This window comes from Hyperolius riggenbachi, chromosome 1 (assembly GCF_040937935.1).
Source record: "Hyperolius riggenbachi isolate aHypRig1 chromosome 1, aHypRig1.pri, whole genome shotgun sequence".
Classification (NCBI taxonomy): Eukaryota; Metazoa; Chordata; class Amphibia; order Anura; family Hyperoliidae; genus Hyperolius; species Hyperolius riggenbachi.
This window is the reverse complement of record NC_090646.1, coordinates 305,297,658-305,322,144: the sequence shown is the minus strand read 5'-3', so window position 1 is coordinate 305,322,144 and position 24,487 is coordinate 305,297,658. Positions and strand designations below refer to the sequence as shown.

General features: G+C 46.7%; 1 protein-coding gene across 1 annotated transcript in view; it reads right to left on the bottom strand.

The window, feature by feature from the left end:
• Positions 1-24,487, bottom strand: part of LOC137509098 (semaphorin-6B-like) — a 729,870-nt gene that overhangs the window by 552,305 nt on the left and 153,078 nt on the right. The window contains exon 3 of the mRNA XM_068233804.1: positions 13,499-13,589. Within this exon, the coding sequence (XP_068089905.1) occupies positions 13,499-13,589 (91 nt within the window). The remainder of the gene's footprint in view (positions 1-13,498; positions 13,590-24,487) is intronic.

Below are 24,487 nucleotides of genomic sequence, written 5' to 3'. Positions count from 1 at the left end.
CTGACAATATTTTGTCAGAACTGAACTATACCAGTTGCTGTCAGTTATATTTCAGCTGCTGTCAGTTACAACTGAATGTGCAAGGTAATGTCCATGTTTCCCTATGGCTCAAGTGGGCAATATTACAGTGTAACAATTTGCTGACCAAGAAACTGCTATGAATTGGCCCCAGTCCTCACTACCCTGTTCAACCTCTCCCTATCCACAGGCACCTTCCCCACAGACTTCAAGCAGGCCATTGTACTACCCCTGCTCAAGAAACCCTCACTCGACCCCTTGCTACTCTCCGACTACCGTCCTATCTCCCTCCTCCCCTTTGCCTCAAAACTCCTTGAGCGTCTGGTTCACAACGCCTGACCCAGTACCTCAATGCTAACTCACTGCTAGACCCACTCCAATCTGGATTTCGGCCTGCCCACTCAACCGAAACTGCTCTCACCAAAGTGGTCAACGACCTTGCCTTAGCTAAAGCTGAAGGTAAATACTCCATTCTCCTCCTCCTTGACCTGTCAGCAGCTTTTGACACAGTAGATCATCCCCTACTCCTCCAGTCCCTCCAGTCCTTGGGCATTCACGATCTCGCCCTGTCCTGGCTTTCATCCTACCTCTCCAACCGCTCCTTCACGACCACATTCAATGAGTCCTCGTCCACCCCCAACCACCTCTCGGTGGGAGTCCCCCAAGGTTCGGTCCTTGGCCCCCTACTGTTCACCCTATACACATCCTCCATTGGCAAGGTTATCTCCTCCATGGGTTTTAACTACCATCTGTATGCAGATGACACCCAGATCTACCTCCACACCCCTGACATATCCACCACTACCATGGACAAGGTCTCCTCCTGCCTATCCGCCATCTCCTCCTGGATGTCTGCTAGGTTCCTGAAACTAAATCTAGACAAAACGGAATTTATGATCTTCCCACCCCGGCCATCCACGAACCTCCCAGATGTGCATGTCACTGTTAACCACACTACCATTCGCCCTACCTCTCAAGCCCGCTGTCTGGGTGTCACCCTGGACTCCACACTCTCCTTCACTTCCCACATCCAAAACCTCACAAAGTCCTGCAACTTCCACCTTCGTAACATCTGTAAGATTCGCCCTTTCCTGACCTCTGCCACCACCAAACTCCTCATCCATGCCCTCATAATTTCCCGCCTTGACTACTGCAATGCCCTGCTGTCTGGTCTCCCTATGACCCGAACAGCCCCACTGCAGTCCATCATGAATGCGGCAGCCAGAATTATCCACTGCTCCCACCGCTCCACCACGGCAGATCCCCTCCTAGAATCCCTCCACTGGCTTCCTATCCAGTCCAGAATCAGATTCAAGATACTGTGTCTGACCTACAAATCTGTCCACAAAACCTGTCCAACCTACATTTCCGATCTTACTCAGAGGTACACACCTAGCCGCTCACTCCGCTCTTCCAATGAACTTTGCCTAACCACCCCCCGCATCACCCAGTCCCATGCACGCCTCCAGGACTTCTCAAGAGCTGCTCCAACACTATGGAACTCCCTACCTCCACCCATTAGGGCAGCCCCCTCCTTCAACATCTTCAAGAAAGCCCTCAAAACTCACCTTTTCACTCTGGCCTACTACCCCTCACAAGTGCTCTAAACCTACAGCTGAACTCTGGTCCCCTACCATTCGTGTCCTTACCTCTCCCTCTAGATTGTAAGCCTTTGGGCAGGGTCCTCCTCCTTTTGTGTCCTACCTGATCTGGCACCTCCATTACTGTGAACCCATGCCATGCATTTGAGTGAACCTAACTTGCCTAATCTCCATGCTTCATCCAGTGACTAAGCATTACCTTGTACTAATACTGTGCTGTGTGATCTGGTTTTCTTGTATTCCTGTATTCCTGTATTGTCATATTGCTGTATGTCACCCCTAAATATTGTCTGTAACCTAAATTAATGTTCAGCGCTACGTAATATGTTGGCGCTTTATAAATACAATAAATAATAATAATAATAATATGGGGTAATGTCCATTTTTAAGATGGAGGACAGAGAATTTCATTGATGAGAGTGGACAAACAGGATGCAGGAGAGGAGAAAGAGATTGTGAAGTAGACTACACAGGAGGTAAGTGTGACGTGTTTATGTTTATTTTGACTTTTAATTTTCTGTTCAGGTTCTCTTTAAGCACTCCACTCTCCCTCTCCTGGATCCATTCCAATTCGCTTAAAGGGCAAACAGGTCCTCCAATGATGCCGTAAATATCTGCATGGAACTCATCAACGTTTACCTAGACGGACCTGACAGATATGACAAAATACTACTCCTGGACTTTAGTTCAGATTTTAATCACCTAAGGACCATAGGCTTACACCTCCCTAGTGACCAGGCTATGTTTTACAATTTAGGGCTCTGCAGCTTTAATTGCTAGCTACAGAGCCATACAACTGCGCACACAAATAAATCCCCCCTTCCCCTTTTCTTGCCAACAACAGAGCTTTCTGTTGGTGGCATCTGAATGCTGCTGCAACCTTCTTTTTTTTTCTTTTTTTATTTATAAGTGCTTTTTTAAAATAAAATGTGTTTATTATTTTTATATTTCCCCCTCCCTCCCCAATCAGCGTGATCTCTCTCTTTGGAATCAGATTACTTTTTGTGCCTCCCCTGGGGGCAGCTCAGCGACAGAGCTGTCCCCCGTAAACAATTGGCCGTTAATTAGTTGGACAGCGCTGCAACGTACTGCAGCGCTGTACAACTAATTAATGGCTATTTTTTTCAACCTGCCAGCCGAGATCTAGCAGGTTGTTTACGAAGGCGGGGATGCGCGCGCATCAGCGTGCGATCCCCTGCAAAACCCTGCCCCAGGACTTGACACGTTTCGGCATTAGGCGGTCCTGGGGCTGCCACCTTCCCGACACCTATCGACGTTAGGCAGTTAGGAAGGAATTAAAATCATCTGCCTATGCATTCTCCAGGAAGATCTAGTCATAGGTGGAGTCCATCCCACCCTACACCTATGGATCACGGATTTTCTCACCAACAGGTCCCAAGTCGTCAAGCTGGGTCATATCTACTCACGAGAAATGACCACCAACACAGGTGGACCCTAAGGCTTCATCCTGTCCTCACTGCTGTTCTCCCTTTTATACGAATAACTGCAGATCCACGGAAGACTCTGTCAAGGTCATCAAGTTAATTGATGACACCACCATTGCCGGCCTTGTCACCAAGGGCAAAATTCAGGCGTACTGTCAGCGGGTGGAGAGGATATGTCACTGGTGTAAGTAGAACAGGCTGGTGCTCAACACTCCCAAAACCGTCAAGCTGGTCATTGACTTCAGGAACTCAGCTTCCACCCCTACCCCAATTTACATTGATGGCACTGAGGTGACCAGAGTTCCCTGAAACCGTCTCCTGGGCACTACAATTTCTGCTACAATCTCAGCTGGAAGCCCACCATTGCTGCCACCCAGCGGAAAACCCAGTGGAGACTTTTCGTCCTCTGCAAACTGAGGAAGTTCAGCATGCCAGAGAGATTCTGAAAAGTTTTTACTCAGCCACCATCAAATCGATCCTCTGCTCCTCCATTTTAGTCTGGTTTGCTGGTGCCACCACCAGCGATAGGCACAAACTACAGAGGTCAGCGGAGAGGATCACTGTGAGTCCCATTCCCTCACTTGCCCTCCTATACAACACCAGACTGTGCATTAGCGCACTTAGGATCGCCAATGATCCCTCTCATCCAGGCCACTGTTTCTACAGTCTGCTTCCATCAGGCCAGAGGCTTCGGGCCATCTTCACCAGGACTGCTAGACACAGGAATTATTTGATCCCCTTCGGCTGGCAGCCTCTTGAACTTCCTCCACATACTCTCCCTCCCGCATCAGTGACCCCCCCCCCCCCCCCCCCGCTTCAGCCAGGGCTGTGTCTTCACTCAACCAGAAAACCTAACTGTTCAGACTGTCGAGTCATTTTTTGGAACTGTACTGTATGATATGTATTATTGTTGTTTCCTTGCCTTGCAAACTATATGTGGGTGCACCTATCTATCTACCTCTTTCTACTACAGGTAGTCCCCGGGTTACGAACGCCCGACTTACGAACGACCCGCCGATACGAACGCCGCGACCATAGCTCCAACCCATCATATGACGTCACGCCCACCAGGGACTACCTGTTCTGCCCCTTTTAAAATGCAGAGTTTTGCAGCGGAATGTAAATAGAGGCCATCTCACCTTATCCTCAGGGGTAGAAGATCCCCTCGTGGTGCACGGAAGCTGCGCAGCCCGTCCTCTTGCGCCATCCACCGTTGCCCGGCGGCTTCTGGCTTTACATGTGGCGCATAATGACGCAATCAGGAAGAGCCCTCTAGTGGAGGCGCTTCCTAAGTGCGTCATTATGCGCCGCGTGTGAAGCCAGAAGCCGCCGGGCAACAGTGGACGGAGCAAGAAGACGGGCTGCGCAGCTTCCGGGCACCACGAGGGGACCTTCTACCGCTGAGGATCAGGTGAGATGGCCTCTATTTACCTTCTGCTGCAAAACTCTGCATTTTAAACGGGGGCAAAAGTGGCTGTCCCAACTTAAGGACAGATTCAGGTTAAGAACGAGCGGGCAGTCCCTATCTCGTTCGGTAACTGAGGACTACCTGTACTTAGCCTTGTATGTATTGTGCCAAACGCAATTCCAGGCAGGACCCAGTTATGCTTGGTGAAATAAACAATTCTGATTCTTTATAAATACAATAAATAAAATATATAATATGTATCTCAGAACTGTATTTGCTTTAGCTACCCCTGGTTGACATTGTATACAGTTAATTAACTTGTTATCAACCAGTATTCCGAAGTCCTTCTCCAAGTCTGATGTTCTCAGCTGTACGCCATTTATTTTATATGGTGCTCTACCATTGGTACATCCAAGGTGCATGACTTTACATTTATCAACATTGAATTGCATCTGCCATGTGCCTGCCATATGGCCATGTTGTCAAGATTCTGTTGTAATATGTCACTATCTGTCTTGGTGTTGATAATTCTGCAAAACTTTTGTATCATCTTCAAAGAGGACTGCATTACTCTGTATTCCGTCTACTAAATCATTAATAAATAAATAGAAAATAATTGTACCAAGTACTGACCCCTGTGGAACCCCACTACTAACAGTTTCCCATTTTGAGTATGTTCCATTTACCCCCACTCTTTGCCTTCCATCCCATAACCTATTGAGGGGAACAGTGTCAAAAAGTCCAAGTACACTACAGCTATAGCTTTCCCAAGATCTAAATTTCCATTCACCTCTTCATAAAAGCTGAGTATTTTGTGAGACAGGACCGGTCTTCAATAAATCCCTGCTGTCAAATTGAAATCAAAATGTAAAGAGGAACTCCAGTGAAAATAATAAATAAAAAAGTGCTTAATTTTTACAATAATTATGTATAAAGGATTTAGTCAGTGTTTGCCCATTGTAAAATCTTTCCTCTCCCTGATTTGTATTCTGACATTTATCACATAGTGACATTTTTACTGCTGGCAGGTGATGCCACTGGAAGGAGATGCTGCTTGCATTTTCTGGCCGTTTGAAACAGCTGTTATTTCCCACAATGCAACAAGGCTCCCACAGTGTGATGTCAGCACCTCAGTGTTGTGAGGCACTGACATCACACTTTGGGAAGGGTTCCACCACAAAATCAGCCATACAGAGCCGTTTGAGAAAAAGAATAGATTTCTCATGGGAAAGGGGGTATCAGCTACTGATTGGGATGAAGTTCAATTCTTGGTAACGGTTTCTCTTTAAACTTTTGGCACCAAAGTATTCTACAACAATGAGCTTGGAAACATCACATGTCATGGTTAAGCTGGCATGTCAACAATGGCTGACCTTGCAAAAGAAATCCAAGAACTGACATCAACCCATTGCCTTCTAGACAAGTAGACTCTTTCTGTTGCCACTGAGGAGGGGTCTTACCTTATATATCAAAATAAACTCTGTTTTGGTAGAGTCTCTTAACAAGGATAAGTCACGGACTTTAGAGGGTGAGAGCATGTGTGTGTGATATTAGAGTAGATAGAAGCCTCCATTTCCTTAGGTAACTGTGAGGAAACGCGGAAGAGCCGCCGTCTCTCACAATGAGGCGGCTGTTTCCGCGTTCAGCAGCGCGTCACAACGCGGAAAAACCGCCGCATGCCGCTTAGGCAGAGCGGCGGAATCCGCATTGGTAACGGCGGAATCGGCATCAGAGGCGGCCCCCGCACTAGATATATTGCATGACAGTACTGGTGTGGCTGGGACTGATAGTCCACCAAGATTCAGACTTACACGCGCGCGAGCACAGAGGCAGAGTTTAAATAGCAGTTAGAAGGGTATCGGCTGACCAGCTGGGTCAGCTGACAAATTCCACTGCTCTCATTGAACCAGCAATTAGGGAGGTCCTGGAAAGGTCCTAGAGTATATATACTGCTGGTTGTTCACTTGCTCTTGGTCTGGCGTGCGATCACATATGTGGGAGCACCCAGAACCGTAGTCAGATCCGCAAGTGTGCCGGGACCAGCTGGAGCTGTAATCCTACACTTAGCTAGATTCTGTTGATAGCTAAAGTACTAGTTTGATTGTATTTATTTGTTATGACTTTTGCCTGCCTTGACTACCCTTTTGAACTCTGATCTTGTACCTCGATATTTCTGATACTCTGTTGCCGAACCCCGGCTCGTTCCTTGACTCTGCTTCTGCCTCCTGATTTCGTACCCCGATATTTCTGATACCCCGTTGCTGAACCCTGCCTGTACTTTGACTCCGCCTTTGCCTCCTGATCTTGTACTTTATCTGTCCGTGTGTGTACGACCTGGCTTGTCCGACCTCGAGAACCGACCTTACTGTTAGAGGCGGTTCCTAGTTCTGTTAAGTGACCCTTCCGCCAGAGGGTTACTTTCAGTATATCTTTCCCGCTGGCAGCCTGACTCCTCCCGCCTTGGAGAGCTCAGGTTTGCGGAAGGAATCTGTACAGTACGCCTTACTGTACTGAGGCCCTGTCCTCTAAGTGTTACTGTTACACCAAAACACTACACTCTACTCAGGTGAACAGAGGTTAGCTAGTATATCGGATTATCAGTGATACTGCAGATCACGTATAATCTGGTATACATCTGTATTCCCAGTGGTTCTGCAGATCACTGGTAATCAGATCCTCTCTGTGCTTCACCGATCGTTACAGAACGCCAAACCCAAAAAACAGATGGAATCACGCGCTGATCCTCTGATTGTGCTTGCCACTTCGGTGGACAGTATCCATCAAGCACTGGGCCAGCACAAAGCCTTAATCGATGCCCTATCAGGCTCAGTGCGAACCCTCCAGACGTCAGTTGATTCAGTACGATCCCCTCCTAGTGACGACATTCGCATGCCTGTACCTGATAAATTTTCCGGCCACAAATCTGACTTTCGGAATTTCAGGAGTAGAGTGTTATCGTATTTCGAATTGAGACCCCGATCCTCGGGGACTGAGACCCAACGGGTCACCTTTATTAAAACTTTGCTGGCTGGTGACTCCCAGTCATGGGCATACAACCTGCCTTCTACCAATATTGCCCTGACCTCGGTGGAGGAATTCTTTAAGGCCATGGCCATAATTTATGACGACCCTGACCTTGCCGCGTCCTCTGAGCGGAAGCTCAAACTTTTGCGGCAAGGCAGAGGCTCGGTCGAGGATTATGCGGCAGAGTTCCGTAGGTGGTCAGTCACCACTAGATTCGATAACTTTGCTCTGATGGATTACTTCCTGTCTGTGTTGTCGGAGGAAGTCTCTGATCTAATGTTAACTGTACCCGAGCCCAAGACAGTCGATGAGGCCATATCATCGGCCATTCGAGTTGATCGTAGGTTACGCCATCAGAAGCAGGTTAGGGGTAGTCACCGCGTCAGGGTGACATCTTACGCGGCACCATCCGCTACACCCCTAGTAACACCTTCTCTGCCTGTCTCACCCTCTCCGGCCTTGCCTCCGCCCGAACCAATGCAGATTGGTCGTTCGAAGTTGACCCAGGTGGAGCGACGGCGGAGAATGACGGAACAGCTGTGCCTGTATTGTGCAGCAGCAGGGCATAGGGTGCGAAACTGCCCTAACAAGTCGGGAAACGAGTTTGCCTAGGAGTAGTGGGGGGTGACACCCTAGGCACACAATTTTCACCCCTTAAAGAGAAAAAATTGCTTCTCCCTTGTACTATCACATGGGAGAATAAGTCCGTAGCCACTGAAGCGTTTGTTGATTCTGGCTCAGCGGCTAATTTTATGGATCTTGAATTTGCTCAGGAGTTGGGTATTCCCCTCACTCCAGTGAGTCCCCCCATTCAGGTCACGGCAGTAGACGATTCCCCTCTGCAACGGGATCGCCCACTGTCACAGACCCCGGAGGTGAAGGTCGCCATAGGGGTACTGCATGGGGAACAGTTACGATTTTTTGTGTTACGCATGTCTACCTCCACTATTATCTTAGGCATGCCGTGGCTGCAAATCCATTCTCCGCACATAGACTGGGCTACGGGTCAGGTAACCAGATGGTCCGATCATTGTCACCAACAGTGTTTAGGGAAGGTGACATTGGGTCGGACCAAGATTCTTGTGGAGGGGGTTCCCAAAGAGTATGCAGAGTTCTCTGATGTATTTTGTCCTAAGTCTGCTGATCAGTTACCCCCTCATCGCCCGTTCGATTGCCCCATTGATCTCCGTGCTGGTTGTATGCCTCCTAGGGGTCACCTGTATAACTTGTCCGGTCCAGAGAAGATGGCTATGCAGGAATACATTCGTGATAACTTAGCCAAGGGGTTCATCCGGCCCTCCCGGTCGCCTGTTGGGGCCGGTTTCTTTTTCGTTAAAAAGAAAGACGGGAGTCTCCGACCTTGTATTGATTATCGGGGCCTCAATAAGATCACGATAAAAAATCGCTATCCGTTACCCTTGATAGACGATTTATTTACGCATGTCACAGCCACAAAGATCTTCTCTAAATTGGATCTGAGGGGGGCATACAATCTAATCCGCATCAGAGAGGGTGATGAGTGGAAGACGGCCTTCAACACACCCGACGGGCATTACGAGTACCTAGTGATGCCCTTCGGGTTGTGCAATGCGCCAGCCGTCTTCCAAGAATTAATCAATGAGGTATTCCGGGAGGTTTTGGGTAGATCCGTGTTGGTATACCTCGATGACATACTAATTTATTCCAATAACCTCTCCGAACACAGGGTTCACGTAAAATTTGTCCTAAACAAATTAAGACAGAATAGGCTCTACGCGAAGGTGGAAAAGTGTATATTTGAAGTGACCACGGTCACGTTTCTGGGATACGTAATTTCCACCTCGGGCCTCTCAATGGATCCTGCCAAGGTCACAACCGTGTTGGAGTGGCCACAGCCAGTGGGGTTGAAGGCCCTGCAGAGATTTTTGGGGTTCGCGAACTATTACAGGAGGTTCATTAAGGGATACTCCACTTTAGTTGCCCCCCTTACCAGTCTCACGAAAAAAGGGGCGGATACCAACCACTGGTCTCCTGAAGCCGTGGCGGCATTTGCTTTATTGAAAAAATTATTTTGCTCAGCACCAATTTTGAGGCATGTTGACACGTCCTTTCCCTCATTGTGGAGGTTGATGCCTCAGAAGTTGGGGTGGGGGCGGTGCTGTCGCAACGGTCTGGGTTGCAGGGCAGATTACACCCATGTGCTTATTTTTCCCGCAGGTTTTCACCTGCAGAAAAAAATTATGATATAGGCAACCGGGAACTTCTGGCTATTAAGTTGGCATTTGAGGAGTGGCGCCACTGGTTAGAGGGGGCAGAACACACGATCACAGTTTACACTGACCATAAGAACTTGGAATACATCGAGGGGGCGAAGAGATTGAGTCCCCGTCAGGCCCGATGGTCTTTGTTTTTTACAAGGTTTAGGTTTATAATCACGTACACCCCAGGCAGCAAAAACGTCAAGGCAGATGCCCTCTCCAGGTGTTTTGAACCAGAAACGGCACAGCCACCCGCTCCTGAGTCTATCATCCCGCGGGAACTAGTGTTAGCCGCAACAGAGACTTGGGAGGATTGGACGGAGGTTTTGGGTCCATTTCAGCAGGACGTTCCTGAGGGAAAACCCGAGGGGGTTATGTTTATCCCTTTGCCCTTTCGTTTACAAATCCTGCACCTCTTTCACGCCCATAAGAATGCTGGTCATCCTGGAGCTGCTAGAACGCAGGATCTGATTGCCAGGTGTGCTTGGTGGCCTTCTTTGGCAACAGATTGCAAAGAGTATGTCAGGGAGTGTGCGGTCTGTGCCAAGAGTAAACCCTCCCGGCTGGCATCTGTAGGTAAGCTGCAGCCTTTGCCCACCCCGAGTGAGCCATGGACCCACTTGTCCATGGATTTTGTGGGAGAATTGCCCAGGTCTGAAGGAATGTCGGTCATTTGGGTGGTAGTCGACCGTTTTAGCAAGATGGCCCATTTTGTGCCCCTGAAAGGACTCCCCTCTGCTCAGGAACTGGCCGAGTTGTTCATCATTCACGTCTTCCGGCTGCATGGCATTCCGGAAGACATTGTGTCGGATAGGGGAGTCCAATTTGTCTCTGGTTTCTGTAGGGCATTTTGCCGCCAAATGGGCATGAAGTTGTCTTTTTCGTCAGGCTACCACCCACAGACTAATGGGCAGACGGTACGTATCAACCAGTCTTTGGAACAATTCCTAAGATGTTACGTTGCGGAAGCACAGACTGACTGGGTAAAATTTTTGCCCTTCGCGGAATTTGCACAAAATAATTTGAAGAATTCCTCATCTGGGTTCTCTCCATTCCAGATTGTGACAGGGAGATCACCCAAATTTTCCCCTTTTCCAGTCGTGTCATCCCCATTTCCAGCACTGGAGGATTGGCAGAGATCACTTAGGGACAATTGGGGAATTGTTAAGGGGAATTTGCAGAAGGCGTTCCAGAGTCAGAAGGGTCAAGCAGACAAAAGACGATCCGTGGAATGGAAGTTTCAGCCAGGGGAGTTAGTCTGGGTGTCCACACGTCACTTGACCCTGAAGCAGCCTTCTACCAAACTGGGTCCCAGGTTTGTGGGTCCATTCCCAGTGACTAAAAGAATCAATAACGTGACTTACGCCATTGATCTTCCTGCCAGCATGCGGGGCGCAAGGTCGTTTCATGTGTCCCTACTCAAACCTGCGGTCCAGGTGGGTTCCGCTCCTCCTCCCCCTGTGTTGGTAGATGACCAACCTGAATATGAGGTGGAAAAGATTTTAGATTCACGTGTTGTGCAAAACTCAGTACAATATCTCGTACACTGGAAAGGGTACGGCATTGAGGAGAGGCAATGGGTACCGGGGACGCGCATGCATGCAGACGAATTAAGGAGAGAATTTCATGCCTCACATCCAGAGAAACCTGGTGGGAGTTGTCCGGAGTCCACTCCTCGGGAGGGGGGTATTGTGAGGAAACGCGGAAGAGCCACCGTCTCTCACAATGAGGCGGCTGTTTCCGCGTTCAGCAGCGCGTCACAACGTGGAAAAACTGCCGCATGCCGCTTAGGCAGAGCGGCGGAATCCGCATTGGTAACGGCGGAATCCGCATCAGAGGCGGCCCCCGCACTAGATATATTGCATGACAGTACTGGTGTGGCTGGGACTGATAGTCCACCAAGATTCAGACTTACACGCGCGCGAGCACAGAGGCAGAGTTTAAATTGCAGTTAGAAGGGTATCGGCTGACCAGCTGGGTCAGCTGACAAATTCCACTGCTCTCATTGGACCAGCAATTAGGGAGGTCCTGGAAAGGTCCTAGAGTATATATACTGCTGGTTGTTCACTTGCTCTTGGTCTGGCGTGCGATCACATATGTGGGAGCACCCAGATCCGTAGTCAGATCCGCAAGTGTGCCGGGACCAGCTGGAGCTGTAATCCTACACTTAGCTAGATTCTGTTGATAGCTAAAGTACTAGTTTGATTGTATTTATTTGTTATGACTTTTGCCTGCCTTGACTACCCTTTTGAACTCTGATCTTGTACCTCGATATTTCTGATACTCTGTTGCCAAACCCCGGCTCGTTCCTTGACTCTGCTTCTGCCTCCTGATTTCGTACCCCGATATTTCTGATACCCCGTTGCTGAACCCTGCCTGTACTTTGACTCCGCCTTTGCCTCCTGATCTTGTACTTTATCTGTCCGTGTGTGTACGACCTGGCTTGTCCGACCTCGAGAACCGACCTTACTGTTAGAGGCGGTTCCTCGTTCTGTTAAGTGACCCTTCCGCCAGAGGGTTACTTTCAGTATATCTTTCCCGCTGGCAGCCTGACTCCTCCCGCCTTGGAGAGCTCAGGTTTGCGGAAGGAATCTGTACAGTACGCCTTACTGTACTGAGGCCCTGTCCTCTAAGTGTTACTGTTACACCAAAACACTACACTCTACTCAGGTGAACAGAGGTTAGCTAGTATATCGGATTATCAGTGATACTGCAGATCACGTATAATCTGGTATACATCTGTATTCCCAGTGGTTCTGCAGATCACTGGTAATCAGATCCTCTCTGTGCTTCACCGATCGTTACAGTAACACTTATTTAATATGTCATTTTAATATAATTATATTAGTAAATAAACCTACCTTTTTTTAGAAATATCAAGTGATCGGTCAATTATAACTAAGTGACATAGGCTTCAATTCATCAAAGGGTGTTCGATAACAAAATCCCAGTCCTTAAAAAAACGCATTCGGTATTTTACACTTCACTGTGCTAATTCATCAATATTTTCACACATGTGGTAGATGTTTGGTAAGTTACCGAAGAAGTCCATGCAGTGAGGGCATTACAATAGGAAAGAGGCAGCACCCACATCCCTATACATGTGCCTTTTATATTTGTTGAGCTGCCTCTGCTCTTGCTGAATCTGTCTCATTAGTCTTAAGTTTCTATTTACTTGCTACAGCTTAGATGAACTGCTGAGAAACATTACACATTCCCTGCTTAGGTCATTTTGCCACGAGCTCCCACTTGCATCCCTGCATATTTAAACAGGCACTCAAGGGATTACACTACTGAAGGGTGCCTAGAAAAGAAGGGTGCCTGGAAAATAACTTTAATTATTTTCTCTCCCCTGGCTGCCTGGGGGGGTCTGTTCCACCCGAGAAGCCTGGCCAACCTATCAGCAGCACTTGCAGGGGACAGGGGAGGTTTCTATGGTCCTGTCACACACGGAGAAGGCATTCCAAGCTCCTTATCGACAGGGGAGAGCTGGAGATAAACACCGCACATGTTATCGAATGCTGTGAGCTTGATGAATTAACATTTGCTGACATTTTACTGACATGTGTTGAGGTAATCACTTAACAAGTCGGTAATTTATCTCTCTGCACAGGAATGTCTGCTTCTCATGCGGTAACTGCTTTGATGAATTAACATTTTACTAAGTGCTCCGTAAAGTCAGCTCTTTTCAGCATTACCGAATGCGGTAATGCTTGTTGAATTGAAGCCATAAGCTAGAATACATTCTTCAAACTAACTTCTTACCTGCAAACAAAGCAACATTTCCATGTTTTGGATCATAGGGGCATCGGGCCATTCCACTGAGTGTCTCCCCTACTTGTTCCAACATATGCAGCTGTAACAGACAAAAAAAAATGTGTCAAACAAGCTATGTTAATTAATATATTTGGTATGATCGAGTTATAAAGAACGGTGTAAAGGAAACTAGCAATGTTATGAAAATGTTCAGAGCAACCAGTTAGATTACAGCTGTGAAAGGAAATAAGCAAAGGCTTCATCATGGGTGGGCACTTGAGACATGAACCTTATTCTAAATGTTCTGGTTCTTTTGTTACAGAACCATTCGCGTTTTATTTCAAATGTTTTCCTAATGCTTTCTCCTAGTCTACCCTCTTCCATGCTTAACTTGCACTTCAACAGCCAATTTGGAACAACTGTGCCTGTCTGCAACCATTCTTTTGTTTGCCAGGAAAAAATTGTCTAATGATGCGTCCTCATTTCTGCTTTTTACTTCTCAAACAATGATGTTTTGCCTCTGCATTGTTCTATTCCATCCACTCCTAGGAAGTTTGCATAGCATGTGAAAGTTGAGAACTGGATAGGTTAAGAAATGTTTGTTGGCGTTTCCCAAATTTGATTACTCAGCAGAACAGCAGGTATCAGTCTGCTACTGACCTTGATTTGCAGCCACTTGTGAGGAGGACTGGGTACATGCTCCCCGCATTGGCATTGTGTAAGATGTAGGTAACAAGCAGATTTGGTGTGCCATTTTGCTATCCGTTGTGCCCTATCACATCAATGGAGAGCAAGGTAGACCAGTGACGTACCTAGGGTATTTGACACCTGGTGCTGGATATCCACAGACCCCCCCCCCCCCTCCAAAAAAAAAAGGAAAAGCAGTGAGTGTGACAGCTAGACAGTGGTAGGATTAGATTGTGAGCTCCTCTGAGTATAGTCAGTGACATGCCTATGTACTCTCAGACAGACAGTGCCACTGCCGACTGAGTGAAGTCAAGTGTCCACCTTTTGCCTCTCGCCCCGCTAGTGATGAGCGTAATGACCTAATTACTATTACGCAAAGTTTCACGTAATTACGATTACGACCATAATCGAAATTTTGTGAATTTCGCAAAATGTTGAGTTTATGGAGAAAAATCGTTTTCCATAATTACAATCAATTACGTAACACAAACAAATCCTGAGTTTAGCCATTACCTAAATTTGCATAATTACTATTAGAAACAAAATTACGTTCATTTTCGTAATTAAAATAACTTTGTTTCTATAGAAAACACAAAATTTTGTGTTAAACGCGAATTTGCGCCAAAAACGCAAAACTACGAAACCGAAATTTTGTTTATGGAATTACGAATTATGGTTTGTATTGCAATTACGAATTCATGCCGTAGCAGCAAAATTTGCATCCGTAATTAAGGAAACGTGAAATTACGAAAATTTCAGCCTAATCTGCCTGCATTCGATGTTGAAGAGGGAAATGGTGGAATAGCGGCAGTGTGGTACTTGGCGATGCGGCCGTTCATGCAGGCAGATTCCATTGTGTGCCCACACACGTGGCCTTCTATGGCTAAGAGAGTGAGTGTGTGAAGTTACTACCGCGGCAGCGCCGAGTACCACCACTGCCACTTTTTCACCATCCCAGGCCAGGCTGTGGGCGGGCATCCACTCCACACCACTGCTTCCAGCTCAGCACGAGGGCTCCTCCCAGACTGAAACACAGGAGGAAGCCGCAAGCTGGAATTTTACAGGAACTGACGAGACTTCACATGGTCGAACGGAGTATGAGTATTCAATCATTGCAGGAGGAACAGCTGAGGCAGAGCAGAGGCTGTGGTAGCTCAGGAGCAGCATAATTAATTGGACATCCGTGCCTTCCAGCAGGTCCAGCCAGGAATTATATACAGTATGTGCCCTTGAAAAAGATGCTATGTCACAGCTTATTACAAGAGTGCTGCATCCAAGCAAAAAGGTAAATTGTTGAGACTTAAAGTGTACCCAAAGCAGGTTGGTAGATGAAATAGTAGTACCGCTCAGACCCCAGGCACTGGACAGTGCTGGACCGTGGAAACTCCAATCCAATCGAGAATATATAAAGACAGATGGTCCGCAACTTGTCCACTGACAATAGACTTTCTTATGGACGTATCCAGCAAAATAAAGCCGACATGTTTCGGACCCATAAAGTCCTTACTCATGAGTAAGGACCTTTGGGTCCGAAACATGTCGTTTTTGTTTTGCTGGATTTGGCCATAACAAAGCAAGTTGGGATGTAAAAAACAGATACATAAAAAAATGGGAGGCACTGGATCTTGCAGAGGCTTCCCGTGTCCTCCTACAGACCACTGCAGCTGCCTGGGACCCTCCTGAAGATAACATCCACTCTCCGGTGTACTGTGCCTGCGCAAATATGGTTACGCCAGTGCAGTAAGCCAGTGCCGGACAAGCGGCTTTGGCTTACTGCGCAGGCGCAGACTTACTTGTTCAAGTGCACAACAGGGAGCATGGACACAAACTTCAAGAGGATCCCGGGCAGGAGCGGCCATGGTCTGGAGGAAGAGGACATGGAAGCCTCTGCAGGATCCAGTGGCTTCCCTCTATTATAGGATGAGCCATGTGACAGGATTTGATGTCAGGGCTGATGGATGCAATTCTGAGCCTCTGTTTCACATGGAAAACACAACACTATCACTCCATCTCCTGGCAGTCACAAACATTGCCTTGCTGGGAAAAATCCTTCTTTCTCAGATATTACAGATTATTTTCTCAGTCTCACTCACTGGCTGCTAATTGTCCAGCTGTCAGTGTGTTGGGCAGGGCTGGACCGAGGCAGAGTCGAGAGAGGCTCCAACCTCAGGGCAAAGTGTAGAAGGGGGCGAACAACTCACTCAGCTATCATTCCCCTATTGAGTTTGAAGCTGAGAGAAATACGAAAAGGGGCTACATGGCAGTGACTGCAAGCCAGATAACTAGAGATTAAGGTGTTGGGTGGGTTGGCGCCTCTCAGTCCATTAGATATCAGTGTGTGGCGGCTGGGGTGGGAGGGATGGGGGGGCGCACTTTGGTGTCTCAGCCTTGGGTGCTGGAGGACCTTGTCCCGGCTCTGGTGTTGGGATCAGATAAGAGGAAGCTCAGTCGCCTTGCAAGAGACAGATCCCAGCTAACAGAGGGCTGCTTTCAGGCCGGGGGAGGAATGGACTGCGGAGAGTGATTTGCTGTCAAAGCTCTACACTTTCTTTAAGTTTGGAAACAAAGGAGACAAGCAGTGCACAGCATACTGACAGCCTGTCACTGAGCCTGCACTGCTTTCTCTCCTCTGCTTGTGAACTGAAAGTAATAAAGTGCAGAGCTCTGCAGCCACCGCTTCTGCTTTGTCCCTTCCTCTGCCAGCTGTATGTGTCAGGCTGCAGGCAGTTAAAGAGACTCTGTAACAAAAATTTCCTTTCCTTTTTTTCTACTATCCTACAAGTTCCTAAACCTATTCTAATGTGCTCTGGCTTACTGCAGCACTTTCTACTATCACCGTCTCTGTAATAAATCAACTTATCTTTCCCCTGTCAGATTTGTCGCCCTGTGTCTGGAAGGCTGCCAACTCTTCAGTGTTGTTGATCTGTTATGCACGCCCCCCCCCCCCCTTCAGGCCCACTCTATGCACACTCCCGTGTGTGTTATTTACATTAGGCAGCCTCTCTGCTCTCTTGTCAGTAAGAGAAGAGAGCTGCCTTTTACAAGCTGGATAAATCATTCTCTGTAATGCTGGGGATACACGGTACGTTTCTGTACCGTGTATCGACCAGCTGATCCGGCTAGCTGATAATATTCAGCTGGCCCGATCATGCCGCTCGACCCGCGCTCGCTTAATTCCCGCCGGCGGACAATGGCAGGGAATCGAGCAGTGATAAGGAAGCGCCGGCGGGGACGAGCGGCAATCGATCCGCGCGGACGAGCGGGAATGCGTCCGCATCCGGCGCATAAAACGTGCCATGTATGCCCGACATTAGGCTGTGAAAGGAGCTGGGCTGTCACATACTGATGAATTACATACACCTGAGCTGTCTGCAGAAAGAGACAATCAGCCTGTCACTTTTCAGTGGACAGAGCCGCAGGAGAGAAGAAGGTAAACACACAAATGATCTCTTGAGATTCAAAAAGAAGGCTGTACACAGCCTGCTTGTATAGGGATGTATTTTCTATGTGTGGACATACTGTACATCAACCTACTTCCGGTTTTGGTAGCCATTTTGTTTGTTTATAAACAAACTTTTTAAAACTGTTTTTGACTACTTTTAATGTGGCGGGGAGCGGCAAAATTGTGACAGAGGGGAATAGGGGATGTCCCCTAACACACTGGTATGTTTACTTTTGTCCAATTTTAACAATACAAATTCTCTTTAATATCCTATTTGTAACCAATGTTAGGTGGATACTTGCTCCACAGACCTAGTGAGGATAGACAATGAACTACCACAGCACCATAATGGACCCCCACGGAGTTCACACACATGCTCCTGCAGCCACCGATGAAAGTTGTAAGGGGATGAGTGGGTGGGCTCACTCGACTGTCTCCCTCTCTTTCATTGGCAGGAGAGAGGTGTGTGCAAAAGAGCCTTACTGATTGGAGGGCAAGAGAGAGAGGGAGGCACCGACAGAGGAGGATGCCTTGAACTTCTTCAGGCTTAGACCCACGGGATCAGCTTCCCTGTACCACAGTGTGCAAGATTGTGGTAATGGGCACCCTTGTGGGCAGTAGAAACAGTTACAATTTACTTGGACGGTTGGCAACCCTGATATGTACTGGTCTGTGGACTGGGCTGGCCTTTTTTACACCCCCCTCTGGGCTGTCATCGGTGCGCCACGCCCTCTGGCGCCCAATTAAAAGAATACCAGTAAGGTAGACCAGAGGGTTCAGACCTAGGATGGAGAAGGAGTGTCAGGGCAGTGGCTAAATAGGAGAGGAAGTGGGAATGGTGAAAAGGAAGCCAAGTGCAGAATGGCTCTGGTATGAGCTGTCATGTCAGAGGGAAGCCAAGAAGATACACAGGAGAAAGCCCTGCCGACGACTGCCAAAACCAACCCAAAAAAGTCTATTTAGTAGGGCAAATAATCCCAGTGCCATTGTCCTCCAGTTCAGGAGTGCAGAATTTTGCATATCCACCTTTTGACAGCCTAGTGATAGCAGATGTAGTCTGTCTCTATAGGCTTTGATTGTGTCTGTCAGCATAGCAGACCATGGTTCGGAATAGTTGTGCAGGCCAATACTTTCCATTCCACTATCACAGTGTGCTGTGTGAATCTAGCTGTACACTTTTTCTGTTTTGTTTCTGTTACTCTTTGGTGGGCAGTAGTGAGGGTATATGGTAGATATTAGTTGCTTCCAACTTAAAGTGAACCTCCGGACTAAAAACCTCTGCACTAAAAATAAATTAATAAGATGAACAATTGGATCTGTCCTCCTACTCCTAAAAATCTGCAGTAGACAGTGGGATGTCTACTGCAGATCCCACTGTCTACTGCAGATTATATACCACCTAGAGTGGCACCCAAGAGAGCAGCAACATATGATGACAACTACAAAGACTTGCACAGTATTGTCAAGATCGCTCCCTCTGTCCAACACAGGGGTTTAGGCTCCTTTCCTCTTCACTACTCCTAAAAATGACTTTTTTCTCAAAGTTTTATTTTATGTATGAACATTTACAAAGCAAATGTTATGCTAGGTATACACAATAATTTCCGTCATGTCCAATATTACTTTTGATCATTTATCAAGTGGATGGAAATTGATAAGAAAAGATAAGAGAATTGAGCGGAAAATGCAGCGGAAAAACGAATTGAAAAACGATCGACCGGAAAATGGACTGAAAAAACACATCGTGTGTACCTAGCATAATGTTCTATAGTCTCTGCTCAATTGCAGTGTTTCAAGAGTCCCAACGTGAAAATACATGAACTATTGACCTTTTTATCTTTTCTCTTGCAGTCAGAAGCCTAGTTATCTGCTTAAAGTGAACCTTTGCACTAAAAATCTACTCAGCAGAACTGAAAAGGCTTGGTGTTTCTTTAACAGTTTCACAGAATCAGAACTTTGTTTTTCTTACCAAAGCATCATTTTTAGCTGCATTTTTAGCGAAGCTCCACCCATCAAAGAAAACTGCTCTGGCTTTTTTTCCCTGATGCTGTGCAAAGCATGATGGGATTTCCTATGTTGTTATTCACGTTGCCTAGCAACTGGGACAGTTGGAACTGTGTCTCATGCTCCCTGTCACCTCCTCTCAACCAAAAAGATGGCTGCCCTCATGAAATCAAACATTTGCCTGTTCATTTAAAACAGGGTGGGTAAGAGATTATATTACCTATCTATTTTAATTAACATAACTAATGTAATTTAATGACAGTATGTTTGTTTAGGCTGAAGTTCCTCATTAAAGAGAACCTGAACTGAAAATAAAAAGTCAAAATAATCATACACAGATCCTACTTACCTCCTGTGTAGTCTACTACTCAATCTTTTTCTCCTCTCCTGCGTCCCATTTTTCCACTGTGATGAATGGAATTCTCCATCCTCCATTTTAAAAATGGCCATTACCCCCTATCAGCTTCCTGTCAGCACATAGTTAAACTGTTATATCGCCCACTTGAGCTTTGGGAAACATGGACATTACCTTACACATTCAGTTGTAACTGACAGCTGTTGATAAATAACTGACAGCAACTGGTATTGTAATGATCTGCTCAGCTGTCTGCATGGGCAGACAGCTGTTTGTCCATTATTTAAGTCTGAGGGCTGCAGGTCTCTGGAACAGAGACCTGTGTTTTCTTTGCAAGTTTCAGAGTTGCTCTGCTGAGGAATTTGCATACACTTGTCATGCAAATTGCCTACATGCCTCCTTTGAAGGCTTGCAGTATAAATACCTTGTTCTCCCAGAATCCCTTGCTGGTCATGACGGTTTGTTCCTGCTAAACTCTCCTGGAGAATCAGCCTTGCTTGTTTGCTAAAGATTATCTTAGTGTATTCCTGGGGACTGCACTAGGCATCCCTTCTAGTGCAGTCAGGTTGTATTATCTGTATTGCCTTGTTCTGTCTCTCTGTCTCGATTGTCTTGTCGCCAGCGGCGGTCGACAGGAAATCGTTCTGTCTGTCTGGGAGTGTAGGCCAGAGCTGCGGTTGCTACTGGCTGCTGCATCTGTCTGGATTATATTCTGCCTTAGGGGCGCTAACCAGAGCAGCGGTTGCTACTGGTAGCCCCATCTGTTTGTCTTGTCTTGTACGAACGCTTGCTGTAGGCTCGGTGAGGTAACCGTTTAGCAAGCGTTCGCGTTCTCTATTTCGTGTTTGTGTTACATTGGTTAGTTAGGGTGGCACGCTTATCACTGGGTGCCTAACGCGCGGTGATCGTGCTTAAACGTGTTCGCTGTTGCGAATTAGTGCGGTGTTCGCGTTTAGTTAGTGTTACTTTCCTTGTGGTTCTTGTTGTTGCTTGCTGTGCCTTTTGCTACTCTCGTGCTCTGTCCTGCTCGGTCTTGTGTCACTATAGGCAATCGCCACTCTGGCGATTGCGTTCCCACTTCATTTCCGTTGTTGTGTGTTCACCGTCGCTGGGTGGCGACTAGATTGGTGGACACACATACATCCTGTCTCTGTGTTCTCTCTCTCTTTAAGGGCAATCTTGCCCTGCATTTCTTCAACTCGTACAATTCCCATCTGGCGTCTGTGGCAGTGCAGAGGCTGTGTTCGTCTGCACTCCACAGCTCCATCTGCCGGTGGGAATCTCCCTCTACAGGTGCATAGCACCATAGCTGGGTTCTCTCGAATTACATGCTTGTGGAGGATTTCCATAGTGTCGGCGCGCGTCCTGTGCGCTGACCACGGAAATAATTCCCCAATCGTTACAGGTATATTTCAGTTCTGACAAAATATTGTCAGAACTGGAAGGGATCACTGTAAGAAGAAAATGGTGAGCTTCTGAGAGGAACTGATGGTGAGGTTAGTATGTAATATTATTTTGCAGCTACGTCATGTGCTTATTTTAAATCATTTTTCTCGCTTCAGGTTCCCTTTAAGGTACCCATACACCATGATTGCCCGCCAATATACAGCATATTCGATCACTGTGATCAAATCTGCTGTGAAATCGTTACGCAAATGTTGACCGATTGACCAACTTCCAACCGAAATCGATCAATTCAGTCGATCTGTCCAGGCGGAGCGCGTCATTAGCGGCGTTCAATACAGCGATGACCAACGCAGCATAACGGCAGCAATACATCACCTGTCCGCCGGCGTAAGTCCCCAAGTCACTGCAGTCTCTCACTTCTTCTGGCGTCTTCCCTTCCTGTCCCGTCCTGTGAGAAGGCGAAGTTCAAACGGTAGAGGGCACTCTACTGTTCGAACTTCCTTGTCACAGGGGACAGGAAGTGAAGAAGGAGGAGGACGGTGAAAGAAGTGAGAGACTGCAGGGACCTGGGGAGTTCGCCCCGGCGGACAGGTAATGTATAGCGGCAGGCCAGGGGAAGCAGGGGCAGAGAGGCAGGTGGCAGCGGCAGTTCCACAGGTTGTGAATTGATTTCATGCTGAAATCAATTCAAAGTCTGTGTGCAGTGTATGGGCAGCCAATAGATCCCTCTGTGATCAGATTAGATCAGAGAGGGATCTATCTGTTGGTCGATCTGGTGGCAATCGACCAGTGTATGGCTGTCTTTAGTAAAGTGTTTTATAGCTGTACTTTGTTATCAGTGAGTCACTGGTTTCTGACTGGAGAAACATTGTCAGTTCCATAGCTGAATATTAACTATTTCAGGCAGAAAAAAAGAGGGGCATAGCATTAGTGTCTATATGTTTGCCACTGTACAGGGGTTGGACAAAATAAAGGAAACACCTCGAAAATCAACAAAATATATTTTAATATGGTGTAGGTCCACCTTTTGCAGCAATTACTGCCTCAATTCTCCGAGGTATTGATTCATACAAATTGTGAATTGTTTCTAAAGGAATTTTAGCCCATTCTTCAGTTAAAACACCCTCCAGTTCTTTTAGAAACGATGGCGGTGGAAATCGACTTCTTACTTGAATCTCTAATAACAACCATAAAGGCTCAATAATGTTGAGGTCTGGGGATTGTGGTGGCCAGATGAGATGCTCAACTTCAATAGAATGTTCCTCGTGCCATTCTTTAACAATTCTAGCTGTATGGATTGGGGCATTATCATCTTGAAAGATGGCATTCCCCTCAGGAAACAGTTCTTGAACCATAGGATGAACTTAGTCGCCCAAAATTCCTAAATAGTCTCGGCTGTTAATTCTTCCATGAAGGGAAATCATTGGCCCGGCGGAGTTCCAAGAAATAGCACCCCAGATCATCACAGAACCCACGCCATGTTTTACGGTTGGGAGAAGGCAGTATGGATGAAATGCTTCTTTCAGCTGTCTCCAAACGTACACTCGGTTGGAAATAAGGTAAACGATGATTCGTCAGAGAAAATCACATTTTTCCACTGCTCCCCCGATGAGTCACTCGTAATGACGAAACGCGTCGGGTGGAGCTTGCCAGACGTACAGAAACTGTCTTTGCCAGTTAAGGAGAATAAGCAGGGAGAGCGGGACTTCATCTTCTAGCCTACCCAGGAGGCAACGGGGGAGAGCCCGTCTAAACTCTATGCCCTATTACCTGCAACCAAATTGTGAGTGCATTTTAATAATAAAACTATATTTTTTATAACTGAATTACGCTATGGAAGCTCTTTATGTGAGGTACGCATCCATCTGGACACACCACCCAGGACCCCAGTAAAGAAAGAGGAGTTGGCAACCATAAAGTGCTGGAAACGCACATTGCTGGGCGCTTATTGACCAATCTGATAGTGGTCAAACTTGCGGGGTGAGTCTATTCCCTCACGGGGTGAATGGTGGTGGACATAAGAATACAGCTGAGCGCTATCTTTCACATTTGGAGATTTCTACACTAGCCTGCTATGGCTGACATAGAAGCGCACCTGTACTGAAGCACTTCATCTGGTGCACAAATAAAGTGGACTGGCTGTCAGAGAGCTTTTTAACTCATATGAACTTGTACTAATTTTTACTATTTTTATTAGTTTGCTTTGGACTTTTAGTGGTTTATACTTATTTTATCACTGTAGCGCTTTCAAAATATTGTATAAAAAAAAAACCTTAAAAGGCATGGGCCAATTAGCCCCAAAGGGGAAAACATTCTTTCCAGACGTCAATCAGATAAAATCTATAGATCAACACCACCAGGAATTATCTAGTAATTATAGCCATGGATGTTTTTCAACACAAGGAAAGCCCCCTTAAACGCAGATAAAGAATTTGCAATAACTACAGTACTTCCTGTGGTAATACATTCCACATTTTAATCAATCTTGCTGTAAAGAACCATTTCCTAAATTAATGGCTAAAACTTTTTACCTCCATGTGCATATCCCCTAGTCCTTTGCACAAGCCTAGGGACAAAAAGCTCATCTGCCAAGCTTTTGTATTGCCCTCTGATGTATTTACACATGTTAATTAATCTACTCTTATGCTGGGTACACACTATGAGATTTTCTGGCCGATTTACTGTCAGATCGATTATTTCCAACATGTCAGATTTGCTTTCCGATCGATTACCGAGGATTTTCTGATCGATTTCCTATTAAAGTTAACGGAAATCGATTGGAAAGCAAATCGGACAAGTTGGAAATAATCGATCTGATAGTAAATCAGCCAGAACATCTCATAGTGTGTACCCAGCGTAAGGCGTCTTTTCTCCAGACTAAATAAAGTCATTTTATCTAACTTTTCCTGGTAAGTGAGACCTTTCATCCCTCTTATCAGTTGTGTTGCTTGTCTCTGTACCTGGTCTAAAAAGCAATATCCTTCCTATAATCTAGTCCTAGCAACTAAAGTCCATATTTCAGATGCGGCCGTACTAGAGAGTTAAAAAGGGGCAGTATTATGCTAGCAGCCCAACTTTTTATTTCGCTAATGCATGCCAAAAT